We start from the raw sequence: 18,155 nt of genomic DNA, 5'->3' as shown, positions 1-18,155 counted from the left end.
TGTAAACCGTGTTGATCATCATCAAACTTGTCGCTTCAAATAATAATCCCCTCCATCCACGATACGTTACGTCACAAATCCGCAAAACTTAACCAAATAACAGTTCGATAACGGACGCCCTCGTCCGCGTCCCAGCAAATACCTACTGCAGTTGTGATTATCCTTCTTGATCCGATCGCGCACCTCCGGCTCGATAAACTTCTCGTGCTTCGAACCCTTCTCGCCAACAAGGGCCGGCCGGGACAGGAACTCCTGATCGGCAGAAACGGCCGCAACTGCCGCCTGCTGGGCGGCCCGTGCCGCTCTGTTACATTCGTACGACGAGATCTCATCCTCAAACTCCGACACCACAAACACCCATTTCGGTATCTCGAACCGGATCAACCCGAGCAGCTCCCGCACGTAGTCAAACTCGTCGACGAACGTTTTGTACAGCTTGTTGCCGAAGCGGCAGGATAGTTTCATCTCCAGGCGCCACTCCTGCTGCTGCTCGATGGTGGGCGTTGCCGAGGGCGTCCCTGTCGACATGGTGGATACGGTGCCGGAGGTGCCCGGTGCGCTCATAACCTTGCCCGGCCCATTCATACCGGTGCCGGACATTGGGACGCCACCGGTAGCTGTAACCGCGCTGGCCCCAGCAACAGTGGCCGACGGTTGCCCACCACCCGATTGCTGGGTGGATGGTTTGGTGCTGATGAACGAATCGTACAGCCGTCCAAGAATCATAAGCCGTGTGTGCCGACAGGACTCGCGGACCAGGTTCTGCTTCGTCAGCTTCAGGGCCGCCGTCACGTACTCGCGCACCTGTGTCTTCTGCTTCTGGATCACATGGTAGCGTGTTGGATTTTCGAGCTTCGTCTCCACCTGGAGCACCTTCTTCGGTAGCTCGATGTCTATGTTTTCAAGCGGAAGCCGCACCGACAGTACCGGCGGTCCCGGTGAGGTCACCATGGACCGTGGTCCTGGCTCACTGTTTTTGATCTGTTCGCGGAATAGTTGCTGCTTCAGCTGCGTCCGGGATGAGATGTTAAGTTGCGGGAAGCTCGTTCTTTCGGAAAACATTAGATTGGAGCCAGTTAGCGCGTGCGAAATGGAATGAGCCACCCGGGACACCATCACCAAATGGTTAGTGCAAGTGCAAGGTAAAAACTTACTGATCAAACGCGGACACGGTGGACGAGCGAAGGTCGCGCACGATGTTAACATCGCGCGATTTGTCCAGCAGCGAAAACGCATCCTCTTCATACCGGCTGCAGTCGACATCGACCAGTATCCGTTCAAAGTTGTCCATCGTGTGAATGTGGAGCGAGCGAGTTGATAGGAGTGCTTTGACTTGCGCAGGCGCTCAAAATGAAGTATTGGTACTAAACACACTCTGTCAATGCAAATGTGTCATTTCAGACGGGACCGAGGACGAAACCTTGCAGTATGGTTAGAGAATAGAACAAAAGAAAAGACAGGACTGTAAGATTTGTTCGGTAAAAAACGATTTCCGAAACGATCGACTACTATACATGACATCAAAACATCTCAGTTTTGGAGATTACCGAGGAAAATTCCGAAACTGTCAGTCATGTCGACTTGGAAGTCGTCCAAAGTCAACAACACAAAAATCTTTGTGCTTTGTGCTAGAGTACTGATTATCTGTTTGCAATACTAAAGCCTGACGTAGGCATTCCTCTCTAAATGGATATCACAAAGGACGAAGCTGGGCCTGTATACGATATTTGTTGTCCCACTACGTCATACGCCTCTGAGACATGGACTCTATACAAAACGGATGAAAACATCCTCTTAGTCGAGTTCTAGAGGGAGATGTCCAAAAGGAAGAAAAAAGCCTTGTGATGCTTCATCTCGAGGTATTCGACGACCCCAAAATTCTAGTAAAATCCGTTTAAGTCGTACATATGTAGAGAGAGGACTAGCACAAACTAATATATATTGAAGCCTTTGATGTGTCTCTTATGTTTGATGTCAGAATACCCTGGATATTGGATTGGCAGACGACGATACTAGACAGTGAGCGGTTTTTTTGAAGCAGATCAAGACTCCTCATAAAAAAGCTCCTCGAAGTATGCATATCGCAGCACAAAATTCTTCTTTCAAAATGGAGTTAATCATCTTGGAATCATTCATTCTATCAGGGAACTTGTTGTAAAAACTCGCCACCAGAATGGCTCAGATCGTTTACGCTCATGTGAGCACAACCAAACAATTCTTTCAATTTTCCATCGATTTTCCATGTCCAATAAAAGCATGCGAGACCGTTGCGATTGGAGTTGATGTACGTTCGTTTTGAAATGAACAAACTAAAAAAAAAAACAACGCAGGTAACGCGCCGTTGTCGGGACAAAGAAACAAACAACAATGCGAAACGTCAATCGCAATCGACTTATTCGTCATCATGATCCCTTATATTTCATCCTCCATCACCGGTTCCATCACCAGTGAGCGTCAGAGCAACAAAAACCTGCGGCCTACTGCCGGATGATTTGTACCTCCTATATCCTACATCGACGGATTTGACGTTCCCACCACTTCACATCTTCCGCACTACCGTCCATCTTTGGAGCTGCTGTACGTGAAAAAAAAACGGGGCAGAGACAAAAAAAACACAAAATGGTGATCTTGGTAATCGCATAATCGCACACATACGCACGAACCGTACAGAGCGAGAGAATCCAGCAACCGAATCGGTGCCACCATTTTCATCCTTTACGCTTCCTTTTCTCTATCATCGTGAACCGGCTAGTACGCTATGTACGCTGTAAGCACCAGCCAGGGAGCCAGCGACAGAAGTGAAGCTAGCTTTTCGTGTGTTTGCTTCTTTTTTCTTTGTATCCCATTTTTCTTTCAGCGTGCCATAAGTACTTTTCCTGTAATGATGCACTGGCTGGAAAAATGTGCAAATGGAGTGAACCAGATAACGTGAGCACATACACAGACACACCAACAAACACTAAATTCACATATCATATATACACGCGCGCGAGGGACTCGTTTCGAAGCAAACCGAGTCGGGTGTTTTATTTCCCGGCTGGTAGACAATTTCTCGCTCGAGTCTCGAACATGAAGAAGATTGTTTCTCCTTCAACAATTCACTGAACTGAATTTTTTCGGTAGGCCTTACCGCCATTTCCTTTTTTGACTGTCAGATCGCTAGGGCTTTGGAACCATTCTTCACAATTTTGCATTCTCTGGATGAGAAAAAATTATGCGTAAGAGCTTTTACATTTTCTCAAGCACTGGGTGTGTGCTTCGTCTTATTCGTGATCTACAATAAACATATTAAATTATTGATTGAGCAATGAGCGAGAACGTCACCCGGTTGTACCGGTATTAGTCGCTCATCATCATCATTTGGCGAATCATTCCATTTTTCTTTCTATTCCCTTTGCCTTTTGTGTAGCATACATTTGTAATGCCAATCCCCATACAGTGGCTCCGTCCAAAAGGTTTCAATGTTCTTTATCTTCTCAAACAAATACCTCATTTATGTCTCATTCACATGCTCGTAGCTACGGACTTTACGGCAAGAAGTATGAACTGTTGGGCATAGGTGGTCAAAAAATGTGTTATAAAGTACTCTAATTTTTCCGGTTGGCAATGGCTCTTAAACACTTGAACAGAATCAGAATATATAAATTACTCGGACTTAGTAGATGATGTCATCATTTTTTTTCAAAAAAAATCTTACTCGTAGTTACGTAAATTACTTAGACAAAGGTGCCCTGTTATCTTATAGGGGCGCCTAATTACCTGATGGAGGCGCCCAGTTACCGTTTAGAGACGGCTAGCTACCTGATGGAGGCGCCCAGTATTTCATCACAGTTCAACAATTTAAAAACATTCCAAAAATGAATTGTTCAGCAATATTTTGTTCTAGCCCATAGTGAGCTTAGTAGCTAAACAGCGGGATATCACCATTCCAGCATTTGTCCCCTTCAATTCTCAATCATCATCATTCGTCAATCCGGTGGAAGAACACGTAACCAAAACCGCTGTAAGATAAAGTAGCTGATAAGCGAGCGAGCGCCAGAGAGAGAGAGAGAGAGAGAGAGAGAGAGAGAGTGGGAGAGAAATCCCATTGTTCTTCGCCCCTAGATGCAGAAATCCTTACCACCGAAAAAAAAAGCTTATTTGTTGCGCGTCCTCCAGAAATACCCGGGCATATAGCTGACAGAATGACAGCATCAGCACCGCACACAGCACAAAATGGAACGTCACACTGTGAAGGTTTGTGTGGTTCGCATTGTTTCCTTTTTTCCTTACATTTCTGTGCATGGCTTTTAACCACAAGTCCATATAGCGATGGAAACCATTTCTTCCTCCCGCATATGCGTGCACCAGGCCACGGTCGGGTACCGGTTGGCGGCCGACAAAAATATAATCCAAAAACTCGACCCAATTGATCGGACAATATCTTTACCGGTTCTGGCTTTTCTTTGTATTCTTTTGCTCCATTTTTCACGGACCAAAGGGAATGAAAAGGTAAGACAAAGTTCCAAACCATAGAGTAACATACAGCCTGAAAGCTTCAGCCTCCAGCGATGGTAAGAGCTGGTCGATGAAAGAAGGAAACATGATGGCTACACTAATCAGCGGACCTTCAATGTTCAGGTTATGTTTTTTTAGGCAACAACGACAATAGCAATAATAATAGCAGCAACAGGACGAGAACAACAAGCTCTCAAAATCGTACAAGCAAAGAAAAGAGCAAGGAGTTGGGGAGGGGTTTTCTCTCAAGCTTTGCCTCCACTCGCTTTCGTCTCGTCTATTTACAAAACAAAAAGTCAGCAATAAAAGTAAGCTTAAAGGTGTGTAGCATCCGAAAGGTACCATTACCTCAACCTTCGCTCCATCTCACCCACCGCCGCCTCACCTCCATCCCTCTCGAATGCTCTTCCGCAACCGCACCACCCATTGGGTCATTGGAACCATGTATGGGGCTAGTAGGCTTTGCCTCTTTTGAGGCTTTTTGATGATTATTGATTTTTTGCTCAGGCTTTGCCAGGTCTCTGGCGCTTTTTAAGAGTGAAGTTAGCGGGGGAGGGCGGAGGAAATGAGTGGGGGAGATGGGGAGAGATGCAGAAAGCTAAGGAAACGGCGTTGGAAAACCTTCCATCTACCGAGACAGCATCCGGCTCGCATCATTGGTTGTTTCCTGATGCTAGATGTGTAAGGGTGAGCTGTGTCGCTGAAGTCCCGTTGAAGTCGTAAGGGTGAGTTTTTCCGGTGTACTGAAATAGGTTTGTATTGTTGATGAGCGGGAGGAGGTGCAGACGAGTGTAGGAGAGCGTGAGGCAGCACCAGCAAGGAGTGATGTGTTGAGCCTCTTCGTCCCGGCCCAAATTCCAGTTCACTATCTTGCACGGTGCCAGCCAGCTAGAACTCTGGAGCAGTGTGTATGATCGATTTTTCCGCGGTAAGAGATTTCCCAACCAGCTTCCCAGTTTTCCCCAAGGGGTGCCGACCGTATTACTCAAACGCCTCCCCCGTCTTACAACCATTCGGGAAGCCACTTTTGGGAAACAACTGAATGGTTATGGAATCTGAAGGGCGGATATATTATAGAAGCGGATCTATTAGCATTGTTTCGTGGCATTTTCCGCTTGCCCTCAGTCTCTCGCATCCGCTTTTTATCCCTTGCAAGCATTCTTCCCCCATTTGTCCCGTCCCATAACACAGACACACACACAGTTCTTATCACAGTCAAACAGGAGCATACCGATTTCCTTTACCATCGTTTGTGTCCCCACCACGATACAGCAGCGGTAGCGCATTCGACTTTTCGTAAGCCACGAAAATTTCCATTCCTCACCCCAGAAGCAGGTGGTTCTTTTGTCAGCTCCAAACACCATCCGAACTGGCCAGTCGTGGTTCCCAGTAGTCGCAACAAGGGCCAGCAGTTTTTCGACGAGCTTGCTGGCAATGATGACATAACTTTAAAGCTTGCCAGTTTTCAACGCTCATCACCGTTCATCATCGAGGAGAATGTAGCCCATACCCCAAAAAAAAAAAACGCCCAGGTACGCCGAACGGTTTGATGATAACGTCTCTTCCGGTCCGACAGCGGTAGCGGACAACTTTTTTTGAGCTCCGGGTCCGTAAAAATTAAGGTTAGTACTCTATCTTTCCACGAGAGGAGAGGGTTGGAAGATGAGAGAGGAATTTGTTTTCCCCGTGCACTCAACCGGAACGGGATGCTTGTGTAAAGCATCATTCACACGATTCACCCGTTATGAAGGTACAACTTTACCAACATTAGGCGTGTGGGGCCGCCTGGAAACAGACCGAAAGCACGAAGCAATCGGACCGGTTACTGTACTATGTAATTCTTCTTTTCAATGCTGAAAATATGGAAAATTACATAATTATCTATACTTTGCAAAGGACGCCTAAATATATGCAATATGCTTTGCAAAGGCTCATCAATTATCCAATGATGTTTTTACTAGCTAGCTAGTAGCACAATTAGACTAGTAGCTCAGAAGAAGGGACTATGCGATTTACAGACGTTGTAAATAAAAATTACTTTTTTGAGCAATCGCAGTTTTAGGAGAGAATTTTGTATAGTAAAAGAAAGGAAAAGTAGTGTGCCACTAAAGTGGAGCCTGTGCCTGTACTATCTCTGGTTGTAATATTAAGATTCTCATCAAATCTCCTAGCGGGTAGAAGAGATTATTTACATCCAAGTCACACTTTTCAAAACAACTATGCTACCGGATAGATTCCTTACCGTGCATCAACATCTGATCTCTTTCTAATGTCACCCATGCTAAGGGAACTCTTATCAACACTAGTTAAGCAGCATGTCCTGAATTTCGATTAAATCTTTGCCTAAAAATGCTCAAAATTTCTAGCTTGTGGACTCAGTTTAAAATGTAGACGAGAAAACGAGCTTCCAGTCGAGACGAGATGACCAAGAAACGACCTACAGAAGTTGTTTGCACGCCCAGAAATGCTCTGAAAAATTTGGCATACTGTAAAGAGTTCCAAACCCATGCACTTTGCTTATTTCTAAAACAATCATCTTATAATATCAAAAATAACTTCCAGCTTCCAGCAAGCGCCTAATAGTATGCAATCAACATAACAAAAGTAAACCTTTCTATTTAAAGCTCAAGAAAACTTTCTTGGATTTTGAGATTATTTTTTTTTTAATCACTGTACACCCACATATGTCAGCTTTAATAATAAAGAATGCTTCCCAATATCATCCCAATCTGCTTCACAAATATCATAATGCCTGCGACCAATGTCAAGAGCCTTTCACCAGCTTTTGTTTCTTCCAGCATTCCACCTCCCTTTCCTCTTGAACAGTGAAGTAGCCCTCAATGCCTACAGCTTCCATTAGCACACCGATTGACCGATTGGATAACGTTCGCTGCGTCGGTTTTCTGCCCAAAAATGTGTTGAGACCACACAGAAAAACACGTACGAAAAATAAACCACACCAAAATATTACACACACACACACAACCATAAGGAGGAAATGGGGACGGGGGCTGTTTTGTGTACGTGTGTGTGCCGCTTTTTATACATATACTCTTTGGGGGTGTTTACTGGGCAAAAAAGGATATCTAGAGCTTACGCGGCACATCAGTTCGGGCGGGTACGAGCCGTTCCTTGCCGACACACTGCAATCTACGTGCAGTTTCATCGGCACGATCGACTAAATTATGCTGAATGTTAGGCAACCGGCCCGGGGGATGCTCAGGGACTGCGTGCTAAGGTACTGGGGGTATGACATATCTTCTCATACACACATATCTACAGGTTGGTGTGTTGGTGGTTGGAGTTTTTTTTTTTTTTTTTTTTGGCACGGTTGAATAAGCGAAAACCGAAAGCTTCGGAGCAATAACCTGCCACGATGTATAGAGGTCGCTGCAGTTGACGTTGCGTACGTGATCATCATTTTAAGGCTTCTGTACTGCTGAACATGGCGGCTTATGCCGTGTACGGTTTGTGCGGTCTCCACACATGTACCAACAAGAAGAGCATGTGTGTGTGTGTGTGTAACATTGAAAATCCTTTTGAATCTCGAACATACCAATAGCAAGCGAGAGAGAAAGAAAGAGAGAGAGAGAGGGAGAAATTTTTGTTTGAATCTAATCCGTCCCTTAAACCTAATGTTTTATTACTTTATAAGTTTGTTGAGTTTTCATTAAAATTGTGATAAAAAAAATAACAATGCTTCAGCACAAATACAACAATACCTCACTCACCAATAAATAGTAAATGTTTCTCCAACAAGTACAAATCCTACTCGAACACTTGCCAGATTGTAATCCGACCGACCGTTTCCTGGGGCCCGAGGATCCTAGGAAATTGTGTGCTCTTCCCTTCGATTCAACCCCCCCCCCCCCCCCCCCGCTCTATCTACCGTACCATCCTCCCGATTTTTCCCTCACGACCCCCCCCCCCCTTCCCTTGTATGCCACAAAATCTCATTTTTTATTCATGGGTTCAAGGGCCACAAACGAGAGCACGGCGATACAAAAACGTGAGAAAATGGGCTTGCGTTGAGTGCAAAAAAGCAAGCAAAAACGCGTTTTCGGTTATGCTTTTTGCGGTACGAGGCAATGCTGCCCTACGCTTACCGACAGCCAGTTTTGCAAGAATGTAAATTGTAAGCGGCTCTCCAACAGTGCCAGAGTTTTTGGTCCTTCAGCCTTACGCAAACAATTTAAAAAGTTGCCTTTTTGACCCTGAGCTGTTTTCTTTTTTTTTTTTTGGTTACCTCTGTGTATGCATGTGTGCTAATTTCACAGTAACATTCAACGATTCAGTTGAACCATTTTCCCAGTGTTGGTACACCTGGGAAAATTGTAGATGGAAATTTTCGCTCCCCCAAAACTGCAACGCAAACTCCGAGTCTCTGTGACGGGTTGTGGATGTACAGCAAAAGCAATGGCAGTAAATCAAACAATTTCCACATTAACATCCACATTGCAAAACCGGAGCAACAACCGAATCGGAAGCAACAAAAAACAAACACACACACGCGCGCACAGAAGCTTGGTGGGAAATTACAGTACGGCGTACCAGCGCTGCGGGACATCAAGCTAGCAATAAACAACAGTAGCGAGAGTAAAATTTAATTTAATTTGCTTTTTTCTTCGCTTTTCCATCAACAACAGAAGGGAGGGTAGGAAAATAAAAATGTTGAGTATAACATATTTGGGCATGTATTTGGGGCTGGTAAACAACAACCGCTCTGCAAGAATGTATCTAAAAGAAAATGAAGGTAACAGCTTTAAGTTAAAGAATTTTTTAACTAGACTAGCAGCCACGCCACTTGCTAGTCTTACAGCGTAGTTGGATAACTGCGGGGAAACGGTTCGGTGGAATTTGACCCCGGTCATGGTGTGTGAGGGCCGACACAATGAACTATCAGGATAGTTGGATATTATAGACAAGACATAACTAAAGGGAGCAACCCGAAAGTATAAGCACGATTTCTAAATGAGGTTTCTAGCAAACGGATGACGTAAAACAGCTGATTCTTGATATGGCAATTTCCATTCGCGATGTGACTCAAAAACTGGGTACATCAAAAAAGTAACATCTAACGTGCCAAAACAGGATTGTGCTTATACTTTCGGGGGCAGCCTTTAAGATTCAACTTTCTTTGTCTTCTTGGGTTAACGACCTCTAAGGTCATGCCGGCTATCGAATGGCTTACTAGACTACCGATACCACGTAGTTGGTTAGTCAGTCCTCACTACGGGGGGACGGTCCGGATGGGATTTGAACCCCTGTCCTGTCGTTTGAAGACCGGCGCCGCTGTCGCCTACACCACCGGGCCGCCCCAACTCCCCAACTCCAACTTTAGATGATCTAACAGGTTGGCTGATAAGTCCCCGGTCTGGCCCCCAGCGACTTTTTCTTGTTCTCAGACCTCAAAAGGATGCTCGCAGGGAAAAAATTTGGCTGCAATGAAGAGGTGGTCGCCGAAACTGAGGCCTATTTTGAGGCAAAACCGAAGGAGTACTACCAAAATGGTATCAAAAAATTGGAAGGTCGTTATAATCGTTGTATCGCTCTTGAAGGGAACTATGTTGAATAATAAAAACGAATTTTGACAAAAAAAAATGTGTTTTTCTTTGTTAGACCGGGGACTTATCAGCCAACCTGTTATATCATAGATAACAGCATATTTTTTAGGACGAATATCGCTCAAGCTTAACAGAGTTGCTTGAAAAGCAATCTAGAGCGACATATGTCAAATAAAATATGGATGGAAGACTCTCAGAGTCCTCCGCTAACAACAAAGATCTAATGCGGGAAGGCTTTGAAACTCCACACAGGGGTGGAAACTTAAGCGATTGTCTTCTTTAAATCAATCAAGACTCCTGACACAAGTTGGTGGAAAGCTGCACCGGCACTTCACACGGCAGGATTGAGCTCCTTTCCCATCTGAACGTAGTGAGGACTGACTATCCAACAAGTCTAGTAAGCCATTCTATGGCCGGCATGGCCTTAGAGGGTTCGTTAAGCCAAGAAGAAGAAGAAGAAAAGCCTCCTGACACACTCCTATGTAGCAGAAGTTTACTAAAGATTCCAGAAAATGCTACTCGTTGGAGATTAGCGACCAAGATTTCATATCCAACTACGTACTTAATCGAGCTGTGGAGGCCATTAGTTATGGTAGACCAAGAACTCTTGCACTGATGTCGAAGAGCTCGCTGATCACACGTCCCTACTTTTTAAAGGCAAAGGCATGAAGACAGAATAGATGAAATTGCCTAGTGAGGATCAAGCTTCCGAGCTTCAGCTTCTGGAGGTACGAGGACACCATTACCTTTGAAGTTATCCTAAACTTCACGTGTCGTGGGTCAAGAATCCCAAACACAAGAGTTGATAGCTTCTGCAATTTTGAGCTTCTCAACTGTCTAAGTCGATGCAAAAGTCCTCAGAATGTCTTGTGGAGTCCGTCACGACTAGCAAACAGATTGTAAGGTCCACTCACGTTGCTTCCTGTCGAACATATGCGTCAACAGAACAGCTCGAAGCGCGTTATCCGCATTTCCGGTTCGAACCGATGAGGCAGGTGTCGAATAAATATTCACTTAACCTAGCCACACCGAAACCCGACAGATTGTACACAACTACTGGACATACAGCCATCTGCACCGGTGATAGAGTGGCGTCAGCGGTGATGGGTTATAATAATTTTCCTATTTTCTGTACAACCGTAGTGGTGGATAATAAAATTTACGACAACGGTGATCACCCAACGTGCCTGATGAGTTACCTGTGCGTGTGTGTGTGTGCGTGTGCAGATACATGTTTTGCCAGCAGTGAATGAGAAAGGAAAGTAGCTAGACGAACCTTACCGACGACCAAAAAAAAACCGGTTCAACGATAAATAAACCTGATCCACTCAAATTTCTTACAGCATAGGCACAGTGGGCCAAAAAAGGTTACAAAAAAATAACTTTACTAATAAAGCATTTAAAACACACACACACACACAAATATATATTGTAAACCAATTTCTCATAAAACAAGTGATTCACACAAGATGAATGGGAGTTCACATTGATACACTTATTTAGCGAAATAAAATAAATCCTATTTTGTCCACCTTCACTGTAGTTTCCACACTGTGCGGAATCGCGAGCTGACATGTCGCAGCATCGCGGCAACAAAAAACAGCACCGGAGATATATGAGCATTGACATAAATTTTTATGACAAATCACTCCCAGTTGATGGCCCGGCCATTCCACGCCCCCGGCACTAAAGCTGGCTCCAGCAGCAAACACTACTTTGTGCGCTACCGTCTTTAAAAAAAAAAAACAGCAAAGAAAAATACATTTATAAACTCTCCTAGCTACTTCGTTCCAGCTGTGCGCACTCGCCAACACTACTTGCTGCAAGTGTGGAGTGTAGTGTGTTTTCTTTGCTGAGGGCAATTTTAGGACAGCTTGATATGGTGGGTTGATTTGAATCAATAATATAAACAACAAATATTGGACGGCGCATTTAGTGTTAGTGTGTGTGTTTTTTTCACAATATTACATTGTTACCTCTTTGCAGCGTGTGTACACTGTATTAGTTATTAGCATGGTGGTAGTTATTAGCACAGATTTTTTTTAACGGATGTTTAATAGATCCTTTAATATAATAGAATAGACTATTTAACATTGGCACTATAGAAGAGTAGATGGTAAAAATAAATTCAATTACTAATTTAATCTTTTTTTTTCTTATCAATATTAAGAGACATGATTAAATGCAACTCATTATCATTTACTACATCTTTAACATCACGCATTAACAATACATCACAGTACGATTACGCAAAAAGCTAATAGTTAATGGTTCGCCACAAAAAAAAACCTCTCCAACTGCACTCAATTCAGAGTGAAGAAGCATGATTGGCACCGGCTAATCGATACAAGATGAAACAAAATATTCAAACACACACACACAAAAACCCAACTGGCAGCCACGAAAAAAGTGACCTGTCACCCCCAGGAGGGCCGACGGTGTCACGGTGGCAAATTAGCAATCATTTTCACCAACTGTTGCTGACTCGCTTCATGCGGCGGCCGGGCTTGCTGTTGGCAAAACGGGTCGCAAGGAAAATGAAAAATGAGTTTCCAGCTCGCCAAACCTCCGTACCCGAGAAGCATGCGGAGAACGCTTAGGAAAAACACTCAAGCACGGATACACACACACACGAGCATTTTTAAAATAAAGCGCAACAGCGACGTGAGAAAGCGAGTGATCCGAAAAAGAAAAGCGAAGAAACGCACAAATCAAAATTTATTTCCCTTCCCCCCCCCCCCCCCCCCCTTTTTCCTTTCCAAAAAGCGTTGGGTGAGGTGTGTGTTTCGATTTCTCGCATTTTTGCCGAAATTTGCCGTGTAGAACGGTCGGGTGAACGGAATCTAAACAAAGTCAAAAAAAAAAAGGCCAAAAGTAAAGCCGAGCCAAGAAATGAGATATTTGCACACTCATTAATCATGCAAATTTTGAACTTTGTCCCACGGTGTCCGCGAACCAGAAACGAAAGCATGAATATTGGATCAAGAATGTGGAGGATGGAGGTGAGCATGCACGGAGAAAGACACGAAGTAAGGTGACACTTTCCATCGGCAAAAATTGCCATTCCAAAAGATCTACCTCGCAGCACGGATCAATGCATGGGAAGAAAAACCGGTAAGAGAGAAGCGATTTTGGGCACTTTTTTAATCTCTCACGATTGTAGATTTCCTGGTCACGGCACCAAGACATCCAGTAAGTTAACTCTATGACAACGAAAACAAAAAACGATTTGTTTTTCCTCTCTAAATTGAAGCAAAATATGTTTGAACAACAGCAACAGTATCACAAAAAGATGGCTTCACCGAAGATTACAAGACAACTTTCTTTACATCTAGGCCTACTGTATGCCTGTATGTGTGTCGCAACGCCAGATGTCGTCCACTACTTGCCCAAAGCTTATCGCTTATTATTTTCTGGAGCTTTTTTTCTTTATGTCATTCCCTTTTGCACTTTGCCCTGCTTTTTTCTCTTTTCTTCCTTTTCACGATCGAACAGGAAAAGCCTTAGCGAAAAAGATGTCAAAGTCGGGCGGGATAGAAAAAGTCCCCGAGAAAAGGACTCGCCATCGTTGGTTACTTGTCCTGACAGCTGGGTTGACCTTATCAGGTAATTGAATTTCGCCTCGACCGGAAAATTCTATTCGCAGACACATCAAGCATGTGTCGCAAGGATGTAAGGAGGAGATTGGGGAGAGGTGAAGTGGAGTGGTCAGGCCTCTTTTCACGTCTACCATCTAGAAAGAAAGCGAGGGATGGGGGAAGGAAAGTGGTAAGATGTAACAAAAATAATTGTTTACCAACTTTTTAAACTATTGAGAAGTTTATTTAAATAATGTGACAATTCGCTATGGTTTGAAGTAGCCGATGCTGAAATTAATGTGCTCCATATTTCAGCACCCTTGGCGCGCGCACACATACACACAACCACACAAAATACCGTATCCAAACAGTACCTTAACCCTTCGTTAAGAACCTTTTTTCCCATAAAAAGAAAAGCAACCTTCCTTTACTTCACTTGCCCGGGGTACACTCTAATTCATGATCGAACTCATCGAAAAGGGTTTTTCCTTCGGTGGGGTTGACTTATTATTACCAACCCGCGCCCCCTCCCGGTGTCATCTCCATCTTGCCGTTATCCGATCAGCCCGATCTTGAAACCCACACCCGAGAGCGAAAGGATTCAATTTCTATCCGCTATCGGATACAAAGTTTCGCACACAATCATCAAACACCAGGAAGGACACGAGCGAATAGGCTAGGTGCGAGGGGTGCAAACAATTTAATTATGAACAATCTTTGCCGCGATCTTTTCTTCCCCTCCGGCAGCTTGGTTTGAATTATAGCCAGCCAGCTCAAGTAACGCGACGGACGAGCTTTACTTTATTATCGACGAAGCCCACCTCTGTCGTCTAGTGTTATCTTTTACTATCCCCGTAGCTTTGGGGGGGGGGGGGGGGGAATAGGGATTGGGAGGGGGCAAACATCAATCAATCAAAATGTGTTGCCTTTCAATTGCTTCTCAAGTGCCGTGGAAACGGGGTACTTGTGTACACGCTGTAGCACGCTTGCTGTCATTCTATTGGGTTGGTATCGGGAATACAGAGTTTACCAGGTGATTAGATAAGCGTCCGGGTGCCTAAAGCATTATGGAAATCAAGTCACAGTCAACTTGAACAATTAAACATCAGATTCACGACAGTTTAACTCGTCCAAGAGTTTTCGTTATACAGTCCTCATCCGAAATTCCTTGTCCAAAAAATCTCATCCAAGCGTTCTCATCCAAGAAATCTCATCCAAGCGTTCTCGTCCAAGAGTCCTCGTCCAAGAGTCCTCGTCCAAGAGTCCTCGTCCAAGAGTCCTCGTCCAAGAGTCCTCGTCCAAGAGTCCTCGTCCAAGAGTCCTCGTCCAAGAGTCCTCGTCCAAGAATCCTCGTCCTAGAGTCCTCGTCCAAGAGTCCTCGTCCAAGAGTCCTCGTCCAAAAGTCCTCGTCCAAAAGTCCTCGTCCAAGAATCCTCGTCCTAGAGTCCTGGCCCAAGAGTCCTCGTCCAAGAGTCCTCGTCCAAGAGTCCTCGTCCAAGAGTCCTCGTCCAAGAGTCCTCGTCCAAGAGTCCTCGTCCAAGAGTCCTCGTCCAAGAATCCTCGTCCTAGAGTCCTGGCCCAAGAGTCCTCGTCCAAGAGTCCTCGTCCAAGAGTCCTCGTCCAAGAGTCCTCGTCCAAGAGTCCTCGTCCAAGAGTCCTCGTCCAAGAGTCCTCGTCCAAGCGTCCTCGTCCAAGAGTCCTCGTCCAAGAGTCCTCGTCCAAGAGTCCTCGTCCAAGAGTCCTTGTCCAAGAGCCCTCGTCCAAGAGTCCTCGTCCAAGAGTCCTCGTCCAAGAGTCCTCGTCCAAGAGTCCTCGTCCAAGAGTCCTCGTCCAAGAGTCCTCGTCCAAGAGTCCTCGTCCAAGAGTCCTCGTCCAAGAGTTCGCTTCCAAGAGGAATGACATGACTATGCGTCCAGTAGGCAAACCCTGTGAAGGATGATGGAAGTCTCTTATCTATGGTGTACACGATTGTATTAAATGAGCTTTTCGAAAAGCTACCACTCCGTCGACAGACCCGCCCTAAAATCAGACCACGCCGTAAGGGATTTAAAACTAAAATGTAGATCTAATTAAAAGTTTCAACAAAGCAAATGCAAACACCACCGAAAAGTACTGCCGCAAATGGAAGGAACAACCTATCCGGTGGAGGTGGTATATGTGTCTGTGTGTTTCTATATTTTTTTTCCTGTCTTTCTGGTAACCGTCCTCATCAAACGATGGACAGTGAAGTTTAATTATGAGTTTCTACATCCATCCGTCTATTCCATTCGCACCGGACATCGCCTTCCCTTGGCCTGGATGAAATAATGATTTAAAACTGTTCCACTTCATTCTAAAAAGCTTTAAACCCACACTAAACCACCGAGGAAAAAAGAGCAGAAAAGATCAATTTTATCTCTCTCGAAACAAAAAAAAACTTATACTCCTCCGAACTGGTAGGAAGTGGCGAGTGAAGACACCCGCGTGATGTTTTTTCTCACGAATTCCTTACCGTTTCGTTGGTACGTAATCTAGAACTCACATGAAAGATTTTTTTCCTGCATATCTCGAGCAAGCTGGCTCCGGAAAAATTGTATAAATCTTCAATCCACAATCAAAGTTCTGTATCCTTTGGCTCCTGTTCGGGTTTGTCCGAAACACGGTTAGCTTTGGTAAAGTTAACCAGTTCCCTGCGGCGCACGTTGCTACTTGCATAAAGACGACATCAAAAGCCCAACTTTTGGGCGGTTGATGATGAGTGTGAGAACATCCCAATCCCACAGGCACTAATCAATCCTTTCGGGTCAATATTCTTAGACAAGTTACAATCATCTTTGCCGTGGCAAGGTCCCGTGCAACAGAAAGCTGAAGCACGTCTTCCAAAACATCCCGAGAAGTCTTGAGACCTATCTCTCTCTCTCGAGCGCGCACTCTCTTTCAGCTATAGATTGTGCCACCTCGCCTAATTATCGTAAAAAGCCCTGTTGAGCTAGCGTGTTGAGATTTCCCAGGCGCTACAACTTTTCGGCACGCATCCAAAATAACACACATATCCTTTTTGCACGGGCTATCAACACATATACCAACATACACACACGCACACGTGTTCCACAAGACAAACACCCGAAACAAGACGCACGCAACCGGAACCATCTCCAGCTGGGATGCAAGATGTAAAGGATTCGGATCGATATTCCAGATTCTAGGCGATAAACTCCAAGCCTTCCGTACCTGTTTTTCTAGCCTTCCTGATAGAGGTACCTGCTGGTCTCTTAAAGCGGAAACCGGATTAGGCAAAAAAAAGCCTTCCGGTGGATGTGAAAATGGAAGTAGCTCATTCAGCATCACCCGAACCACCAGCGTCTGTACATCGAAGCAAAGTCACTAAAAAAAAGTATTTGTGAATACTTAAATCAAAAGGATCCTTTCATCTACCATGCTAAAACAACGGTATTACGCACCGAGATTGACAATAATTAAGTGGCAAATGGCTTCGCTTTGTACCGGAAGTGTGGGAGAATTTCCCGATGATTAGTTCACGGATTAGAGCCAGATTTTTGGGATGAGATTGTCCGAATGAAATGGACCCTTTTTATCGCCCCGCTTGCAAGGCAGATGGATCAAACAAAATACCTCTGCCGGCAAAGGAAGGTGTAGTCGGTCGCCATTATAACCTGCATATCTCGAATCATTCTGCCCTGCCCGTGCGAGCTTTAAAATGTGGCACAATATTGGTTTTAAATTACAGTCGGCGTCATGTACGGTGGGCTAAGCGGTGGACAATTTTGTCGGTAAAGTAGTTGAGTTATTTTATAATAAGTTGGTTAGAAAGGAACAATCAATAACTTGACCGCTTAGCGAAAGCCATCCAAGACTGGGAGGTGAAAAGTTCAAGAAACATTATCTATAAGTCCACCCAGGTGCTGGGATACACTTATGTCACAGGTATCATTTAGTTAAGCTATCCTATAAAGCAGAAGCATACCTCTCTATTGGGCAGCGAATCAGGCTCATTGAGTGAGATAGAGAGATAGAGTCTCTGGCAGGGTGCTCTTATCATGAGAATGACATTGTAAGACTCAACCCGTAGAGTCTTTTTAGGCCGTAGAGCAAAACAAATGAGATGTTGTAGGTCCAATTTCAGATGGAGTGATAGCCAGGATATTGAACTGGCAGAAGACAACGATCGAACAGTATAGAGGACTCCTGCAGCCTTTAGTCGAATTTAAAGAATACTTACAAAACTAACTATTTCCAACAGAGGGCCTTACTGATTAATTTCTAATGCATCTTTGATAATACTTAGGATTAATGTCAGAATTCGTCAAACAATAACTTAAGCCTCACACTGTCGATTACAACACATAGGTGAAATATCCACCCATTAACCTTCAGCTACACCCACTGTGCGCCTACTTTTCTCTCGTAATCTCATCTCGGAAGGTTAAAATGTTGCGTTAAAATTCTATACCATCATCTCCACCGTGTTACAGGTGTACTCGTTAAGAGCTCTCTTACCCTTCCGCCTCATTTATCC

General features: G+C 44.5%; 3 protein-coding genes across 3 annotated transcripts in view; 2 read left to right on the top strand and 1 right to left on the bottom strand.

Moving 5' to 3' along the window:
* The window catches only part of LOC126560583 (uncharacterized), a 499,122-nt gene that overhangs the window by 186,286 nt on the left and 294,681 nt on the right, over nt 1-18,155 (top strand). The gene's annotated exons all lie outside the window — the stretch shown is intronic.
* The window catches only part of LOC126560131 (BTB/POZ domain-containing protein KCTD8), a 346,716-nt gene that overhangs the window by 36,556 nt on the left and 292,005 nt on the right, over nt 1-18,155 (top strand). The window lies entirely within an intron of this gene.
* LOC126563503 (uncharacterized) lies at nt 67-1,294 on the bottom strand. Its single transcript, XM_050220151.1, has 2 exons — nt 1,155-1,294; nt 67-1,048 (listed from the first exon to the last, which is right to left on the bottom strand). The coding sequence occupies exons 1-2, from the start codon at nt 1,289-1,291 to the stop codon at nt 67-69; spliced, it is 1,119 nt and encodes a 372-aa protein (XP_050076108.1). The 5' UTR covers nt 1,292-1,294.

Source organism: Anopheles maculipalpis, chromosome X (assembly GCF_943734695.1).
Source record: "Anopheles maculipalpis chromosome X, idAnoMacuDA_375_x, whole genome shotgun sequence".
Lineage (NCBI taxonomy): Eukaryota > Metazoa > Arthropoda > Insecta > Diptera > Culicidae > Anopheles > Anopheles maculipalpis.
This window is presented reverse-complemented; position numbering and strand designations above follow the sequence as displayed.

Coding starts and splice junctions, on each gene's coding strand:
- LOC126563503 (XM_050220151.1), bottom strand. CDS start 1,291: ATGGACAACTTTGAACGGATACTGGTCGATGTCGACTGCAGCCGGTAT. Junction 1,049..1,154: donor ACCGTGTCCGCGTTTGATCA/GTAAGTTTTTAC, acceptor GTTTTCCGAAAG/AACGAGCTTCCCGCAACTTA.